Source organism: Myxocyprinus asiaticus, chromosome 34 (assembly GCF_019703515.2).
Source record: "Myxocyprinus asiaticus isolate MX2 ecotype Aquarium Trade chromosome 34, UBuf_Myxa_2, whole genome shotgun sequence".
Lineage (NCBI taxonomy): Eukaryota > Metazoa > Chordata > Actinopteri > Cypriniformes > Catostomidae > Myxocyprinus > Myxocyprinus asiaticus.
This window is the reverse complement of record NC_059377.1, coordinates 35,227,847-35,243,381: the sequence shown is the minus strand read 5'-3', so window position 1 is coordinate 35,243,381 and position 15,535 is coordinate 35,227,847. Positions and strand designations below refer to the sequence as shown.

Here is a 15,535-nt window from a genome sequence, read left to right as displayed (position 1 = left end):
TCTTAATTTGGTTGGTTTTAAAATAATCTGAGAATTGATTGCAAATGACAGCATTGTGTGATTTCTCAGGACACTTTTTTTTTCTCCAGTGAAATCTATCAGGAAAAAGTTATTGAACTTATTAGAAAGCCTTTCAGTTAAATATTTTGGTTTATGTATAATGCTCTTGCATTTTACTAATTACATTTTTTATTTTGTCATTGTTTTACAAGAATCTGCTCAGCTATTATTGAACAAATTGTCTCCAATTGTATTCCCAACATTTACAGCAGGTTTAAACAGAGTAACATTACTGTACATCATCATGACATGGAGGGAAATCACATGCTTCTACTTACACTGAAAAACAAACACACTTTATTTAAAATTAAGTTGCCCAACAGGTCCAACACATTAAAGGTGCACTCAGTAACTTCTGCATTTGTGTCATCATCTTGGACCTACAGTGAGACCTAGTGTCATGGCTGCAGCATCATTCAAAATCAATAGTTTTTAGTTACAGATGCCATTATAGAAATTCACTATACACAGTCAGCCATGATTACTTTAATCAATGAGTGAAAGTGTCCAATATCAAGGCAGTTACTGAGATTAAGCGAGTAGTATTCAGCTGGTCATGTGATTCTAACATGGCAGCCCCCATGTGCAGACCCTCTCCATGTAGAACAAAACAGCATTTATAAGGTTACTGATATGACTGGAGTCTTCATCTCATGTGATTGCTCATGATTTTATACCTATGTTTCAAAATTACTATTAATTTCTTTAGGAGTAAATCTTTTTTTAATGAGGAAAAAAAATACTGAGTGCACCTTTAAGTTTAGCTATTTGAAAACAGCCTTATAAATATATTCTATATGTGGAATGACCTTATTATAAAGGTCATGGAATACCAAGTGATCCGACTGACGCGTCTCCCTGACAACCGACGCTCCGTTCTAAACGAGCCGCGTTACGTCACATTTCTTTAAGCTCTTGAGTGAAGATGGCCGAGGCTGCCGCGGCTCCACGACACCGGTTCTTCTGTCATTGCTGTAAATGTGTAATCGACCCCAAGTTACCGGTGAGTACACAGCAACATTTAATTGAGGTGTATCCATTTGCTTTCAGTGTGTTACCCCACGATTGTCTAAATCAAAACTCAACTGCAAAAGTTTTCCTTTCTTGTTCTTTTTTTACTTACAGGATAGTGTATAAATATTTCCTTTTAAAATGGATTTTTGTATTAGTTCACGTACATTGCTATAACAACCGTGGGAATATATTTTATTTTTGTTAACGGCGGACTAAAAGTTGTATAGAGTATGTGATGAGGTGCCATAGTTGCGAGGAATCCGGTATCCAAGTTTGGGATTTACACTGATGCCAAATTTAGCACAGCCACAACCGTCTCTGACTTGTCTACAACACTGTTAAAGCTGAACCACATGTATACAGAGTCAATACATTGCTTGGTAGGCGTGTGTAGGACCAGGACAGGTTGCCTGACACTAAGGGATAGCATAATGCCTAAATATTAGAGTAAAAATAAAAACAATATTTTAAAGTTCAGTTGTATTGCACAAGTTCTCTAAGTTAATTAGCTATATTGTAACTGTCTTGTAGTTACGCTTAATGGTGGTTACTCTGACTGGTGAATCTGGCGCAAAACAAATTTTTAAGCGATTAGACAATAAAGTATTATGATGATGATTTATTTTAAGTTTTCTCCCAAAACTGTGATTTTAATAAGTGGGATTATGGATGAATATAATTTGTTGGAACAATATTCAGGCTGCACTGAAATGATTTTGTGGGATAGTAAAAGTACCAGAAAAGATGAAGTGCTTTCTACATTTAATAAGTTAGTTTAAGCATGAACTTGAAAATATTAAGTAAATTCTTCATACTAAATTCAAGCATGTAAAAATGAACACTCTAGCTTAATATTATTTATTATTGTTTGTTATTTTTACAATGCGTCATCAGGTATCAATCATAAAGTAGAAATCTTGCCATATTTATTTGCTAATTTGAGTAAATTTTACTTAACTTTTCGAAGCTGGTGTTCCAAGCATGCACAGGGCTTGAATAATTAATGAGCATGCGTGGTTTTACTGTTTGCAAGTTTATTTACACCATTTTTATTGTTGATTTTGTTATGTTTGGTAACTTCTTGTTTTGTGAAGTCTCAAGTTGTTTCTACTCAAAATTAACAATTTTTGATCATAATTATCTGTTGATTGCTACCGTCATTGTGTTTTGTGCACCAAGTTTTGAGATATGCGTGTGCAGCTTTATTTTTAGTGTTTGTCGCCAGTAATGCAAAGTGATGTTATCTAATAAATTATAGAGCATGCAAAAAATTCCCTGTGAAAGGAAACGTGTTAATAAGGAAAGTTCAAAATGTGTGAAAATTTCATATAAAATGTTCATTTCAATTTAACTAAGTACCTTGTACATCAGATTTGTAAGTACAAGTTACTATATTAACTGAAATATTTGTTAAATTTGCTCACTTTAATCAATATTATGTCATGAAGTTAAGTAGATTTTACTTAATTTTATACCATTTAAATATACTAAGAAAAACTGCAAAAACTTGTTAAATAAAAATTAAGTAAATCTTATTAGAAATTGTTTTCAGTGTATGTCAAGCAAACTAAATAGTGTTAACCCCATCCTAACAATTAACTTCCCCTAAAATTAGATTGGTTGAATAGGAATGTTTTTCCAAGACCAACATAATCAAAATCATGGTCACCTGCTGGGAACCTTTAAAAGACGGTTCATTTGGGACACTTGGCAGGTGATGACATAACATGTTAAACAAAAAACCTATAAAAATGTATACATGAACCACTTTAGATGCCTAATATATTATAATATTAGATGCCTAATATAATATTCATACGCCTGTGTTTATTAATCTTTAAAACAGGAGTATGTATGTCCCAGATGTGAATCTGGCTTCATTGAAGAAGTACCAGAGAACTCCAGGTGAGCAAGATTGCTTGTGGCTCACTCTATTTATGGTACTTAGACAATACATGAAATCAGTGTCAATGGGCATGATTAGTCTTTAAATTATGATGTCATTTACAATGAGTAATATACGGTTTTCAGTCTTCTACAGAGTGGTGATGTAACTGATGATGCAGATGTAGCCAGCGATGACATGGCCTCACAGTTTGCAGAGGTATAATATTGTACACCATCCTTAACAATTGTCCCATTTAAAATCTCTCTATACAATGCAAAAACACAAGATCCATTTTACTTGGACTTATAATTCAAAATGATACAGAATAGTTCTCTGGTGCAGAGGAAATTAATGTAATGTGCTGTTTGTGTGTGGTTTCTCTTCACCATTAGCTGTGGCAGCTGCTCTTCATGGAGCATACAGCCCTACTCTCTGACCCCACAGTCACAGACACGCTCCACAGCCGCTCTGGGGTGGAAGCAGCAGTTGGTGATCCTGCCTCTGGGACTGTGAGACCTGTAGCTTCCGCGGAGACACTTTCAGAGTGCACAGAGCCTGCACACCTCCCTCAACAAAACAACCAGCAGCAACACACTAGACTGGATCAGGGACAGGCAGTGGAGGGGTGTGTAGTGCCACTTGTTACAGCTGCTGTCTACTAGGAGTTCTATATAAGCTAATTTATACTTATTGGACGAACAGGCTTCTTTTTGTATGCCTAAAAATTATGATGAAATGCACTGACATCGTTATACTAGGTTGTTCCTTTGGTAATATTTCTTCTATTCACCCACATCTTGGAAATTCGTGACATAGGAGAACTCGGATAGATGAAGAATGTTGACGATTGGTTATAATTAATCATGGTTGTGGCTTGGATGTGACATTCTTTAATTACAACCGCAGTGTTTCCGATTAATTACCTAGACTGTGGCTGCCCAATTAACACTTGTCAGGTGTATATACTTGAGTACTTGATAGCCTACTGCTGTTAAAAACTTTTAAAGTAAAAAAAAAAAAGCACTGAATTTTCTTAATTTGTATTTTTTGTTCTATTATTTATCTATTTCTATTCATTGCTGTTTTTTATTGTTATTTTATCACTGACTGTTTACTAGTCTTGAATAATAACTTAAGAACTTGAAACCATTCACCATAATTAACATATTAGTTATTATTATTTGTTTTGGTTTTGAAGCTGGTATTGAGAATCATCAATTTCACTACCGACTACTGAAATATGGGTATTGTGATAATGTATAGCTTTTATTGTACATGGTAGATCTTTTTAAAATAACATGATGAAAAAGTAAAACTCATTCCATTGAACTATGAGCATCCCTGCTGTTAATGATGGCGATGGAGGCTTTTCTTTATTTGACTACCAAACGTAACATAAAATAATCATCATATGACAATAGCCTCCTCCCCTACAGTACAGTTTCTGTCACAGAGGATTGAGTTGATTGCATTGGTACACTATTAGGTTAGGCATCGGTCATAATTTTAGAAAAATATACAGCATAAACGTTGACATGTTACTTGAGCATGTAACTTAAATGTTCTTTTTTCTCTACGGACAAGTAACGTTTTACTCGGACAAGTGAATGACCAATTTACTTGTCCGGAGGACAAACACATGACAATGCTTAATGTTGAGCCCTGGCTCAAATGTATGCTCTAGTCGATTTTGTGTTTTGACTATTTGTGAACTGCGTTAAACTTCGTCTTGTTTATGCTTTGTGGGTGTGACTTTTTTGCCATGTCATCACCATTCATATCTATACAACCAATGTGTTTATGTTTAATTACTATTAGAGCACAAAATTGTTTGCAAGAGCACAGCGTTCTTCATAGATCTAGCCTCTTAATTTTGCTCTCAAAGTGCACCAGATTGATGCATTTAACTTTCAAATGTAAAAAATTTTCTTACGGGGGACCATGCCCCCAGACCCCCTTAGAGGGTCCGAGGTCCACCCACCACAGTCTCACAAAATCCTGTGGGAAACACTGCAATCGCATGAACCTGTTGAGGAGAATGAAGCTAGCTAAGTTACTATTTTAATGTTAAAAATTGATTACTTTAAAGCCCGTCCTGCTGAGGTTGTTCAAAAGTACATTTTTCATGTGATGCAAACTAATTTTAAAACTACACAGCATGTAGAATAAGTGCAGGATTCGTTTATACATTTAATTTAGTTTTTACATTTAATATAATCACATTTCTTTTACTTTGCACAGGACTGAGTTCCAGAGAATGCGCGCTCTTGAGGAAGACTAATCTGGCCTATACTACTTTTAAAGCAATAGCTCATCCAAAAATAAAAATTCTCTCATAATTTTTCACCCTGATGCCATTCCAGATGTGTGTGACTTTCTTTCTTCGGCTGAACACAAACGAAGATTTTTAGAAGAATATTTCAGCTCTGTAGGTCCATACAATGCAAGTGAATGGGGACCAGAACTTCAAAAGCTTTAAAAAGGAGACAAAGTCATCATAAAAGTAATCCTTAAGACTTTAGGATTTTTTTTAATCAGTGTCTTCTGAAGTGATCCAGTTGGTGAGTGAGAACAGACGTCCTTTTTTCACTGTATATCTTGACAGCAGTCTCCTTGGGGGAAATATAGTGCTCTGCACATGTGTCAAGCACTAGGAAGTGTAATCGAGCTTGAAATTATGATCGTGCCTAGAGACTGCAATGACAAGATTTAGCCTATAGTAAAAAAGGAGTTATATTTTGGTCTGTTCTCACCTAAAACCAACTGGATCAGAAGACCACTGGAGTCTTATGGATTACTTTTAGCTGACTTTATGTCCTTTTGAAACTTCTGGAGTTTTGGTCACCATTCACTTGCATTGTATGGACCTACAGAGCTGAAATATTCTTCTAAAAATCTTTGTTTGTGTTCAGCAGAAAAAGAAAGTCATACACATCTGGGATGACATGAGGGTGAGTAAAGGATGAGAGAATTTCCTTTTTTTTTTTTTTTGAGTGAACTATTCCTTTAAATTCTATCAAAATTTACATTTTTGGAAAAAATCATTGGTCCTTTCAAACTTCTGTTCAAAGACAACCCACATCCACTGAATGTATGCCTCTGTAGCACAAAAGGTTGATATCCTGACATTACAAAATTCTTCCTTCTTAAATGCATTCACTCTGTCTTTAAGGATTGTTCAGCAGTTCCTGGCTGGTCTGTTTTCCAATTCTGACAGTACAGCACCCCAAACATCCTCATGGTATGTAAAGATAGCCTTCATGCTGGGTCCCTTTTTTGTAGTCCAAATTCATACATTTGTATAATGTTTAGCCAACATCCAGTGATTCATCATTAACCCTGTTCCTCAGGTCTAGTGTTTTACATTCTAACCCTGGAGATTATGCTTGGGGACAAGGAGGTTTAGATGTGGTCATTACACAGGTGAGTAACACCGTCAATGGTGACATCATCTAATGCTCCATTTTGTGAAATGACTCATGTCCTCAGCCATTTTTGCTTTGCCTCATTAGACTTCTCTGAATTTTGCCTTTTGGCAAAATTAAATTTGTTCTCCTTTTAAGAGAGTGTATTCAGGCTAAAGTCAACAAAGGTCTAGTTTTTTCTTGCTTAAATTACAGGGGAATTAGAGATCTCAATCTTTTGCATTTTTCATCTAGCTGCTTGGTCAATCTGAAAATACTGGTCCCCCTCCTGCTGACAAAAAGATGATCTCATCTCTCCCTACCGTTAGCATCTCATCAGAACAGGCTGGTAAATTCCCATAATACTCTTGAGTCATCATGCACACTAAAGTGCTTTTAAGTACTGTAAAATGAAAGGCTGTTCACATACTTCTGGACACCCCCACTTTTAAGGCTGACTATTATCTTGAGTATGCTTGTTATTCTATTTGTTTGAGAGGGTGTACTGGAGAGTGTTAACTAGATTTTTACAGTTTCAGAAGAAAATGTGAGTGGTGCTTGTCCATACAAAACTTTACACCAGGGCCTTGCTATGTGATTGCTAAAGAGTTCTGGGTGTTTTTTAACACATTGCTATGCAGTTGCTAGGTTGTTGCTTACTGGCCCAAATCAAGAGAGCCCACCCTCAACTTGGCTGAAGACCCCAGATATAACTCGGGTCTCCCCTTCAGTGTAAGGGCTGAAACATTATGCAAGAATGCATACTTAGATGCGAGCACTTGGCTGACACATTGCCAATGTGGAGTTTAGTTTAAAATTTTATTTGGTTAAGGCCGAAGAACACTATGCAAGTACGTGAACGCTGATGCATCTAGCTACGCAAGCTTGATTTTGCCCATTGTTGCGTTCCAAAATGTCAAACCGCAATTCATAAAACGCAAGTGCACGTTTCACTGTTAACGTTGCCGCAAGGGGCACTATAGCGGATATTAGTGTGAATTGTCTGCTTCTATGGTGAGTCTATGGCAGAGACTTTTGAAGGCAACTCTTATCACCCCCTTGAGGTACTGAGGTTTACCGCTACAGTAATGCAAGAATGTTTAGCATGTTCAGCCAGACTGTGCGTTGGCAATGCGTTGACCAAGCACTCAAACCTGCGTACGCGTACTTGTGTAAAGTATGTTTCTGGCTTTACTGTAGTGGTAACAAACCCCAGTACTCAAGGGGACAATAGAGTTACATTCAAAAATCTGTGCCATTAAACTGGATGCTTATTATTCAGGAAGTCACAATAAATATATTGCCTAACTTATTTGATCAGCAATATTCTTTTCAAACTGTTGCTCCGCCATGACAGTATTTGGCTTTAAAGAGAAAACTTGCCATAGCAGCAGCCAGAGCATACTAATGTCTGCTATAGTGCCCCTTGTGGCAATGTTGAGAATGCAATGTGTACTTTCTTTGTGTTATGAATTGCGGTCTAACACATTTTGAATGCAACAATGCATCAAATCCAGCTTGCATGGCTAGAAGCATCTGCATTCATGTATAGTACTTGCATAGAGTATGTTTCTGCTTAAAGTACATGGGATTTTTTCCTTTATTGTTCCTTAGGTGAAAACTGTCTTTCAAAGTCCAAAAGCTTAGAAAAGAAATAGCACACCTCTACTCAGCAAGCTGCATGACCATTTAAGTATGGTACAGTACAAGCAGCACTTAACAACTGTTCTCTCCCCTTTCCTTCCGTTTGTTCATCCATGCATATTTTTGCTCTGTCTTTCTCCTCACAGCATGCCGACTGGAATGCCCTGTGTGTAGAGAGGAGTACTCTGTAGGGGAATCTGTCCGACAGCTGCCCTGCCTGCACTGTTTTCACAGCAACTGCATTGTGCCCTGGCTACAACTGGTACAAGTCCCATAAAAAGGAACATAGTACTGGAGTAAAAAGATCTTAATAATCTTAATAAACCCATGTTTATGTTTTCAAAAGGAGGCTGTTAAAACTAAAATGTAAGCTTCATTTCAATGCTAGTTGTTGTGAATAGCATTGACCTTGTGTATGATCGTGGATTAGGATATATTTGACTGAAAAGCAAGAATATTAAGACAGGACCTCTAGTGGCACACAGAGGAAAAACTGGCATACTTCAAAATGAACAAATCAGACCCATTTCAAAATATCAACAAGTTACAATTAAGGAGCGATCTACTCTCTTTACATTATATTAAATATGTCAAAGAATGACATTTTGAGTTGTCCAATGTACACATTGTTTTCTTTCTAAAAATATATCAGAATAGTTCACCCAAAAATTTAAATGTTGTCATTATTCAGCCTCGTGTTGAACCAAACCTTCTGTGGAACACATAATTAAATATTTAGCGGAATATCCAGGCTGCTTTTTTTCCATACAATAAAAATTGGAATTGGGCCTGTTGAACTCTACAAAAGGACAAAAATAGCACCATTTAAGTGGTCCATACTTTATTTGAGCACTATATTTTAAGTTTGAAGCCATACGCTGGTCAAGCTCCATCGGCGGGGCTTTCGAACAACGCTGCCGAGCATTCATCTAGCGAATCTCCGCTCTCTCCCTAACAAAACGGACGAACTACATCTCCTCACCCGCACAAACAAGGACTTGAAACCTGGCTGTGTGAAGCCATTCCGGACAGCGCGTTACTGTTCAGAGCGGATCGCATTGCGGAGTAAACTGGGAAAACAAGAGGTGGTGGAACATGCTTTTACATCAGTAAAAGTTGGTGTACAGATGTAACAACGTTAAAGAAGATGTGCTGTCCTAATTTGGAAGCGCTCTTTATTAACTGTAAGCCTTTCTACTCGCCGCGGGAGTTTTCCTCGTTTATTCTGGTGAGTGTGTATATCGCGCCAAACACGTGTTTGAATGTGGCGCTGCAACAGCTGGCTGATCAAATCACAGACATGGAACAACAATACCCAGACTCAGTTATTATTATTCTTGGGGATTTTAACAAAGCAAACCTCACACGTGAACAGCCCAAATACAAATAGCACATTACATGCCCCACCAGTGACAGAAATATACTGGATCATTGCTACACAACAATAAAGGATGCATATCGCTCTGTTCCTAGAGCAGATTTGGGACTATCTTCTTCCAACCTACAGACAGAAATTAAAATCTGCTAAGCCTGTAGTAAGGACTAAAGAGATGGACCAACGAAGCAGAGCTGGAACTACAAGCCTGTTTTGATTGCACGGATTGGAGTGTTTTTGAGGCTGCAGCCACAGACCTGGACGAGCTCACAGATACTGTTACATCATATATCAGTTTCTATGAGGATATGTGCATTCCTACTAGGACTTATTTAAGATTTAACAACGACAAACCATGGTTTACAGCGGAACTCAGGCAGCTTCGTCAGGCCAAAGAGGATGCTTACAGAGTTGGGGATAAAGTCTTGTACAATCAGGCCAGGAACACACTGAATAAGGGAATCAGAGTGGCTAAAAGAAGATACTCTGAGAAGCTGAAAAACAACTTTTCAGCTAACGACCCTGCATCAGTGTGGAGTGGCATGAAACAACTTACGAATTACAGGACTCCTACCCCCAACCCTGTGGTGGACCAACAACTGGCTGACAACCTGAATGTGTTCTACTGTAGATTTGAAAGGCCTAATCTCACACCCCACACCCACTCTGACCTTCACTTCACACAAACACCAACAACTCCTGCAACCCCCCTCCTGCTACTCAACCTGCACTTCAGATCTGTGAAGATGATGTGAGCTGCGTCTTTCGAAAACAAAGGATAAGGAAAGCACAGGGCCCAGATGGCGTTTCACCTGCATGTCTTAGATCCTATGCTAACCAGCTGGCCCCCATCTTCACACAGATCTTCAATAGATCACTGGAGCAGTGTGAAGTCCCATGCTGCTTCAAACGTTCCACTATCATCCCCATCCCAAAGAAACCAAAAATCACAGGACTTAATGACTACAGACCTGTCGCCCTGACGTCTGTGGTCATGAAGTCATTTGAGAGACTGGTGTTGGCCCACCTGAAGGACATCACTGGACCCTTTCTAGATCCCCTTCAATTTGCTTATCGAGCAAACAGGTCTGTGGATCATGCAGTCAACATGGGATTGCATCATATCCTGCAACATCTGGACAGACCAGGGACATTTGCAAGGATCCTTTTTGTGGACTTCAGTTCGGCTTTCAACACCATCATCCCAGCTATACTCCGGACTAAATTACACCAACTCTCTGTTCCCATGTCTGTCTGTCAGTGGATTACCAGCTTTCTGACAGACAGGCAGCAGCTTGTGAGACGGGAAATTCACTTCCAGCACCTGTACAATCAGCACTGGTGCCCCCCAGGGATGTGTGCTTTCCCCACTACTCTTCTCCCTCTACACCAACGACTGCATCGCCAAGGACCCCTCTGTCAAGCTCCTGAAGTTTGCAGAGGACATCACTGTCATCGGCCTCATCCGAGATGATGATGAGTCTGCATACAGAAGGGAGGTTAAACAGCTGGCTGTCTGGTGCAGTCAAAACAACCTTGAGCTGAACACGCTCAAAACGGTGGAAATGATTGTGGACTTTAGGAGAAACCCCCCAACACTGTCCCCCCTCACCATTCTAAACAGCACTGTGGCAGCAGTGGAGTCATTCAGGTTCCTGGGCACTACCATCTCACAGGACCTGAAGTGGGAGACACACTCCATTGCGAAAAAGGCCCAGCAGAGGTTGTACTTCCTTCATCAGTTGAGGAAGTTCAACCTGCCACAGGCGCTGATGATACAGTTCTACTTAGCGGTCATTGAGTCTGTCCTCTGCACTTCAATAACTGTCTGGTTTGGTTCAGCTACGAAATCAGATATCAGAAGACTACAAAGGACAGTTCGGACTACTGAGAGGATTATTGGTTGCCCCCTACCCCCCCTTCAAGAACTATACACGTCCAGAATGAGGATAAAGGCTGGAAAAATCACTCTGGACCCCACTCACCCTGCCCACTACCTTTTTGAACTGTTGCCTTCTGGCCGACACTTCAGAGCTCTGAGCACCAGAACCATCAGGCACAGGAACAGTTTTTTCCCCCAGGCTATCCATCTCATGAAGTTAAAACTGCCCCTTTGAGCAATAATTAATGTGCAATACACAGCTTAGTCTTTTTATATTATCCAACACATCCTACCTCTTCTGCCATTACATTTCCTTGCACTGTACATAACTGATTTGTACTTAGATTTGCACTACGTATGTGTGTGTGTGTATGTATATTCATATATGTATATATGTGTATATGTATGTGTGTGTAATATATGTATGTATATATATATATATATATATATATATATATATATATATATATACACAGTCTATTGTGTATTCTATATATACTTTTTTCTTTTCAATATTTATAAATTTTTTATTCAATTGTAATTATTTTTTAAAAGTCTTGTTGCTGTTTTTGTGTTGTTGTGTACTGGAAGCTCCTGTCACCAAGACAAATTCCTTGTATGTGTAAGCATACTTGGCAATAAAGCTCATTCTGATTCTGATACAATAGCTTTGTTCGAAATCTGAAATTAAAGTCGTTTCAGGCTGAAAATGTTCCCTTCTGCCATATCTCTCAAATCTCATTTGCACTTGTGCACATTCAAATATGGTGCCTCAAGATGCAACCATTTTATCTTTCATTAAAACCTTTTACTTTAGGTATTCCTTTTAGTTTACTTGGCTGTCAGATGTATACTTACTAAGGCTGTCAATTGATTAGATATTTTTAATCAAATTAATTATATCATATGCCATTAAATAATGAAATGAATTGCATATTAATATTTGCCAAGAAAGGCCCCCACATAAAATTATTAAGTATATAATGATAAATAAATATTATTATAAATGTAATATAGTATAAATATAATAAAGAATTAAACTAAACATTAGCTACATTACAGATAAGCATTAATTAAACAACAGAAAAAGTTGCTTTAGAATGCAATATATTGTTTATTTCCATATCATTGAACTAGCCTATCATTGGCCTACAGTCCACCGCAATCCATTTTAAAATTGAATTTGTCAATCTGTCCAAGATAGACTTATTATAGGGACTTTTCTAAGGACGTGTCAATGTACATGCGTCATACAGACCCTTTGAAGCATCTCACTTTGGATATCACGTCATAAACAGTGCTTTTTAGACACTGTGTCAAGTTAAATGTAAATGAAACTTAGAAAAAAAAAAAAACCCTATATCTTTAGACCTCTGCATTCTGAGTTGCATACCAACTATTTGAACACAAGAACAAATCCTCATATTGAGCTGTGGTTTCTTGACGTCTGTACAGCTGCGCGTTGCCTGTAGAGCTGGAGTTGCATTTACTGCCTTCTGCTGACGGAGACTAGTACAAATTTGAAGGTTATACTTCAAGCTTGAAATGCTCTGATGGTAGAAAAATTCCTTATTACGGTCTGGGGGAATGATTAATTGTGTTAATTTTTTTTAAACATGTTATTTTTTTAAATAATTAAATCGCACTGAATTAATGCATTAAATCGACAGCCCTAGTACTTACCTTAAACTTTTTGTCCTCACTTTGCAATGTTTTGTGTTAACAGCACGACACCTGTCCTGTCTGTCGGAAAAGTCTGAATGGTGAAGACTATAGTTTCCAGCCACAGCCAGCAACTCCAGAGCCAGTCCCGTCACCACCGACTGTAGAAGAGCGTAGCACATTTGAGACTCTTTAGCCACCTGTCATGCCTCTTTCATTCAACTGATCAATTGAGGACTGAGAGAGAGAATCAAAGATGTCCTGCAATGTGCCTTCTATATCAAAATATATTTTAACTGAGACAGACAAACCTCTTTGAATTTAATTATATCGTAGTCATTATAAAACTGTGAGAAAGCTTTTTTTTTTTTTTTTTTTTTTTTTTTTTTTGTGATCAGCATTTGTATTTGTGAGGTTTTTGTGAAGAACAACTGTGCCCTTGAATCATAGGCTTTCAACACTGTCCCCAGTGACTTTTCTGTTTAAAGGGATAGTTCTAACTACCTAACTATTCCAACCATAACTAATGCACAACCACCACAGCTATCAGCCAACATGAAATTAATTTAATCAATTTGCATAATTCCAGGTTGGAACAAACACAATTTCTTAGAAGTCCCCCAGGACTGGAGGTAAAAACCACTAAGTTAGATGAAACAGAGACAGTCTCACAGAAGGTACAGTTCAAGTTGCATATGCATATTTTATGATGCACATTTACCATATAGTTTCTTCAGAGCTTTCTATGTTTGAATACTTAAAAAAAAATATATATATATATAATAAATAATTAAAAAAAAGTGAGCACACACTTTCACTTACCTGTCAGTTCATGACATCTGCTCCACACATGCCTTCACCCTTTGAAAGGCATCACATAGAGAAGATTGAACTATATCTGCATTATTTTACACTGTGAAATGAGTTCAGTCTGCTGTACACGTTTTGTGTTGGCACCAGAGCTGTAACCACAATAGACACAAATAACACATTCGGTTCCCCCATCTTGAACATTTGGTGAAATCCTTGGTTGGCATCGCTGTTTTCATTGTTAAATTGATTTTTTGTTATGGTGTGTGGGTTCTCGTGGATAGATGAGGGATTAGTTCAGCATCTGTGTATTATTGTATTAACGTGTTTAAACCTTACACTGTTTATCTATAAATGTTTCAGAACTGTTTTGATGTACATTAGGATACTTTTGCCTTAATTCTCAGGGTTGTTTGTCTTTCTGCTCCATCTTTTGATACTGAGATACAGTACCACTTACAAGACTTCATTCATGGTATGTATTTTGTATGTTTTGAGTGGTATTTGGAATTTTATACCATAGAACTACTTAAAAAAAATTATGTTTACAAGAAAATCCAACATTGCAACTAATATGTAGAAAAAAAGGCATTTCATGCATAATATAAGCCACAGAATCAAGTTTGCACTCTCAAAGCAAATAAATAAATAAGTACATAACACAGTCTCTGAACGACTATGTAATTTTAGAGCTAGCATTAGACTGCATGGACCAGTGTTGGGTGTAATCTGATTAAAGTAATAAAATACTATAATCTAATTACTCTTTAATCAAAAAAGTAGTGTAATGCATTACAAATTAAATTCTTGTAATCCGATTACAGTTACCAACTTTAAATCAAGTTATTTACATTTAAGTACATTATATGTGTTACACATTTCTAAAGCAATATTATTTATGTAAAAAACAAATTATGTTCATATGTACATCTGTTTGTGTTGCAGCTGAAGAGACAACAAAAATTCAAATTCAAAATAATGTCTATATTTTCAAAATTTTCAGAGCAGAAAAAATTAACTTTGTGAAAACTGTTTTGGAAAGTAACAATTATTTGTAATTTGATTACTCTCCCACAAAGTAATCAGCAAAGTAATCTTATTACAATTTTACTTGGAATGGATGACTATTTTCAGTAAATTATAGGTGTGGCCGGGTGGGTAAAAATATCAATTTCCCGACGCATCACAATCTCCATTTAAACATCGATCTTTTACTCTATGCGCAACCCCCCCCAGAGGAAATCACTCGCATTTGCAACCAAATTTCATGCTATGCAACAACATTTTTATATATTTTGCAACTGGCTGGTAAATGTTTAGATTTCACTTACCAGTGAATGAATGTTGTAGTATAGTGGGAGTATTCAGCAGCAAAATAATTTTACTGCGTGTTGAGAGTAAAAGTTGTTACTTGGTGTCCAAACACTAGATCCAAGCTAACGATTTGTCATTGAATAATGTCTCTTTTAATACCCTTTCTGTTCTTTACAGTCTGTTGTTCATAAAAAACAACAAAAACTAAACATTTAATTATAATCAGGCATAGCACAGATGAGATAAAGCCGTTCAAGTCTCTCTTGTTAACATGCACTCATTTACAGATGCCGCTTACAGAAATGCCAGGTTTCCTTAAAGAGACTGGTACCGGTTTTTAGCGCTTGTTCAACAAATCAATGTAAATACATGTTAATAGTGCAAATTATGCAATTAAAAAATAAACATGTAACAAAATATAATATATGCAATATACAGTGCTGGGCAGATTACTTCTGAATTGTAGTCGGGTACTGATTACG

General features: G+C 37.3%; 1 protein-coding gene and 1 long non-coding RNA gene across 2 annotated transcripts; one reads left to right on the top strand and one right to left on the bottom strand.

The window, feature by feature from the left end:
• Positions 1-985: 985 nt before the first annotated feature.
• On the top strand, positions 986-13,758 carry rnf115b (ring finger protein 115b). Its single transcript, XM_051671818.1, has 9 exons — positions 986-1,063; positions 2,921-2,979; positions 3,106-3,178; positions 3,355-3,587; positions 6,135-6,203; positions 6,313-6,385; positions 6,622-6,715; positions 8,157-8,272; positions 12,994-13,758. The coding sequence occupies exons 1-9, from the start codon at positions 986-988 to the stop codon at positions 13,123-13,125; spliced, it is 927 nt and encodes a 308-aa protein (XP_051527778.1). The 3' UTR covers positions 13,126-13,758.
• On the bottom strand, positions 12,231-13,885 carry LOC127425655 (uncharacterized). Its single transcript, XR_007894643.1, has 3 exons — positions 13,752-13,885; positions 12,951-13,090; positions 12,231-12,846 (listed from the first exon to the last, which is right to left on the bottom strand). It is a non-coding gene; the product is annotated as an uncharacterized LOC127425655 (long non-coding RNA).
• Positions 13,886-15,535: the final 1,650 nt, after the last annotated feature.

What these genes read in the sequence shown, in the direction of transcription:
- rnf115b (XM_051671818.1), top strand. Translation starts at nt 986, where the DNA reads ATGGCCGAGGCTGCCGCGGCTCCACGACACCGGTTCTTCTGTCATTGC. An exon ending in GCACCCCAAACATCCTCATG is followed by an intron (nt 6,204 to 6,312) that starts GTATGTAAAGAT and finishes CCTGTTCCTCAG; the next exon opens with GTCTAGTGTTTTACATTCTA. An exon ending in TTGTGCCCTGGCTACAACTG is followed by an intron (nt 8,273 to 12,993) that starts GTACAAGTCCCA and finishes TTGTGTTAACAG; the next exon opens with CACGACACCTGTCCTGTCTG.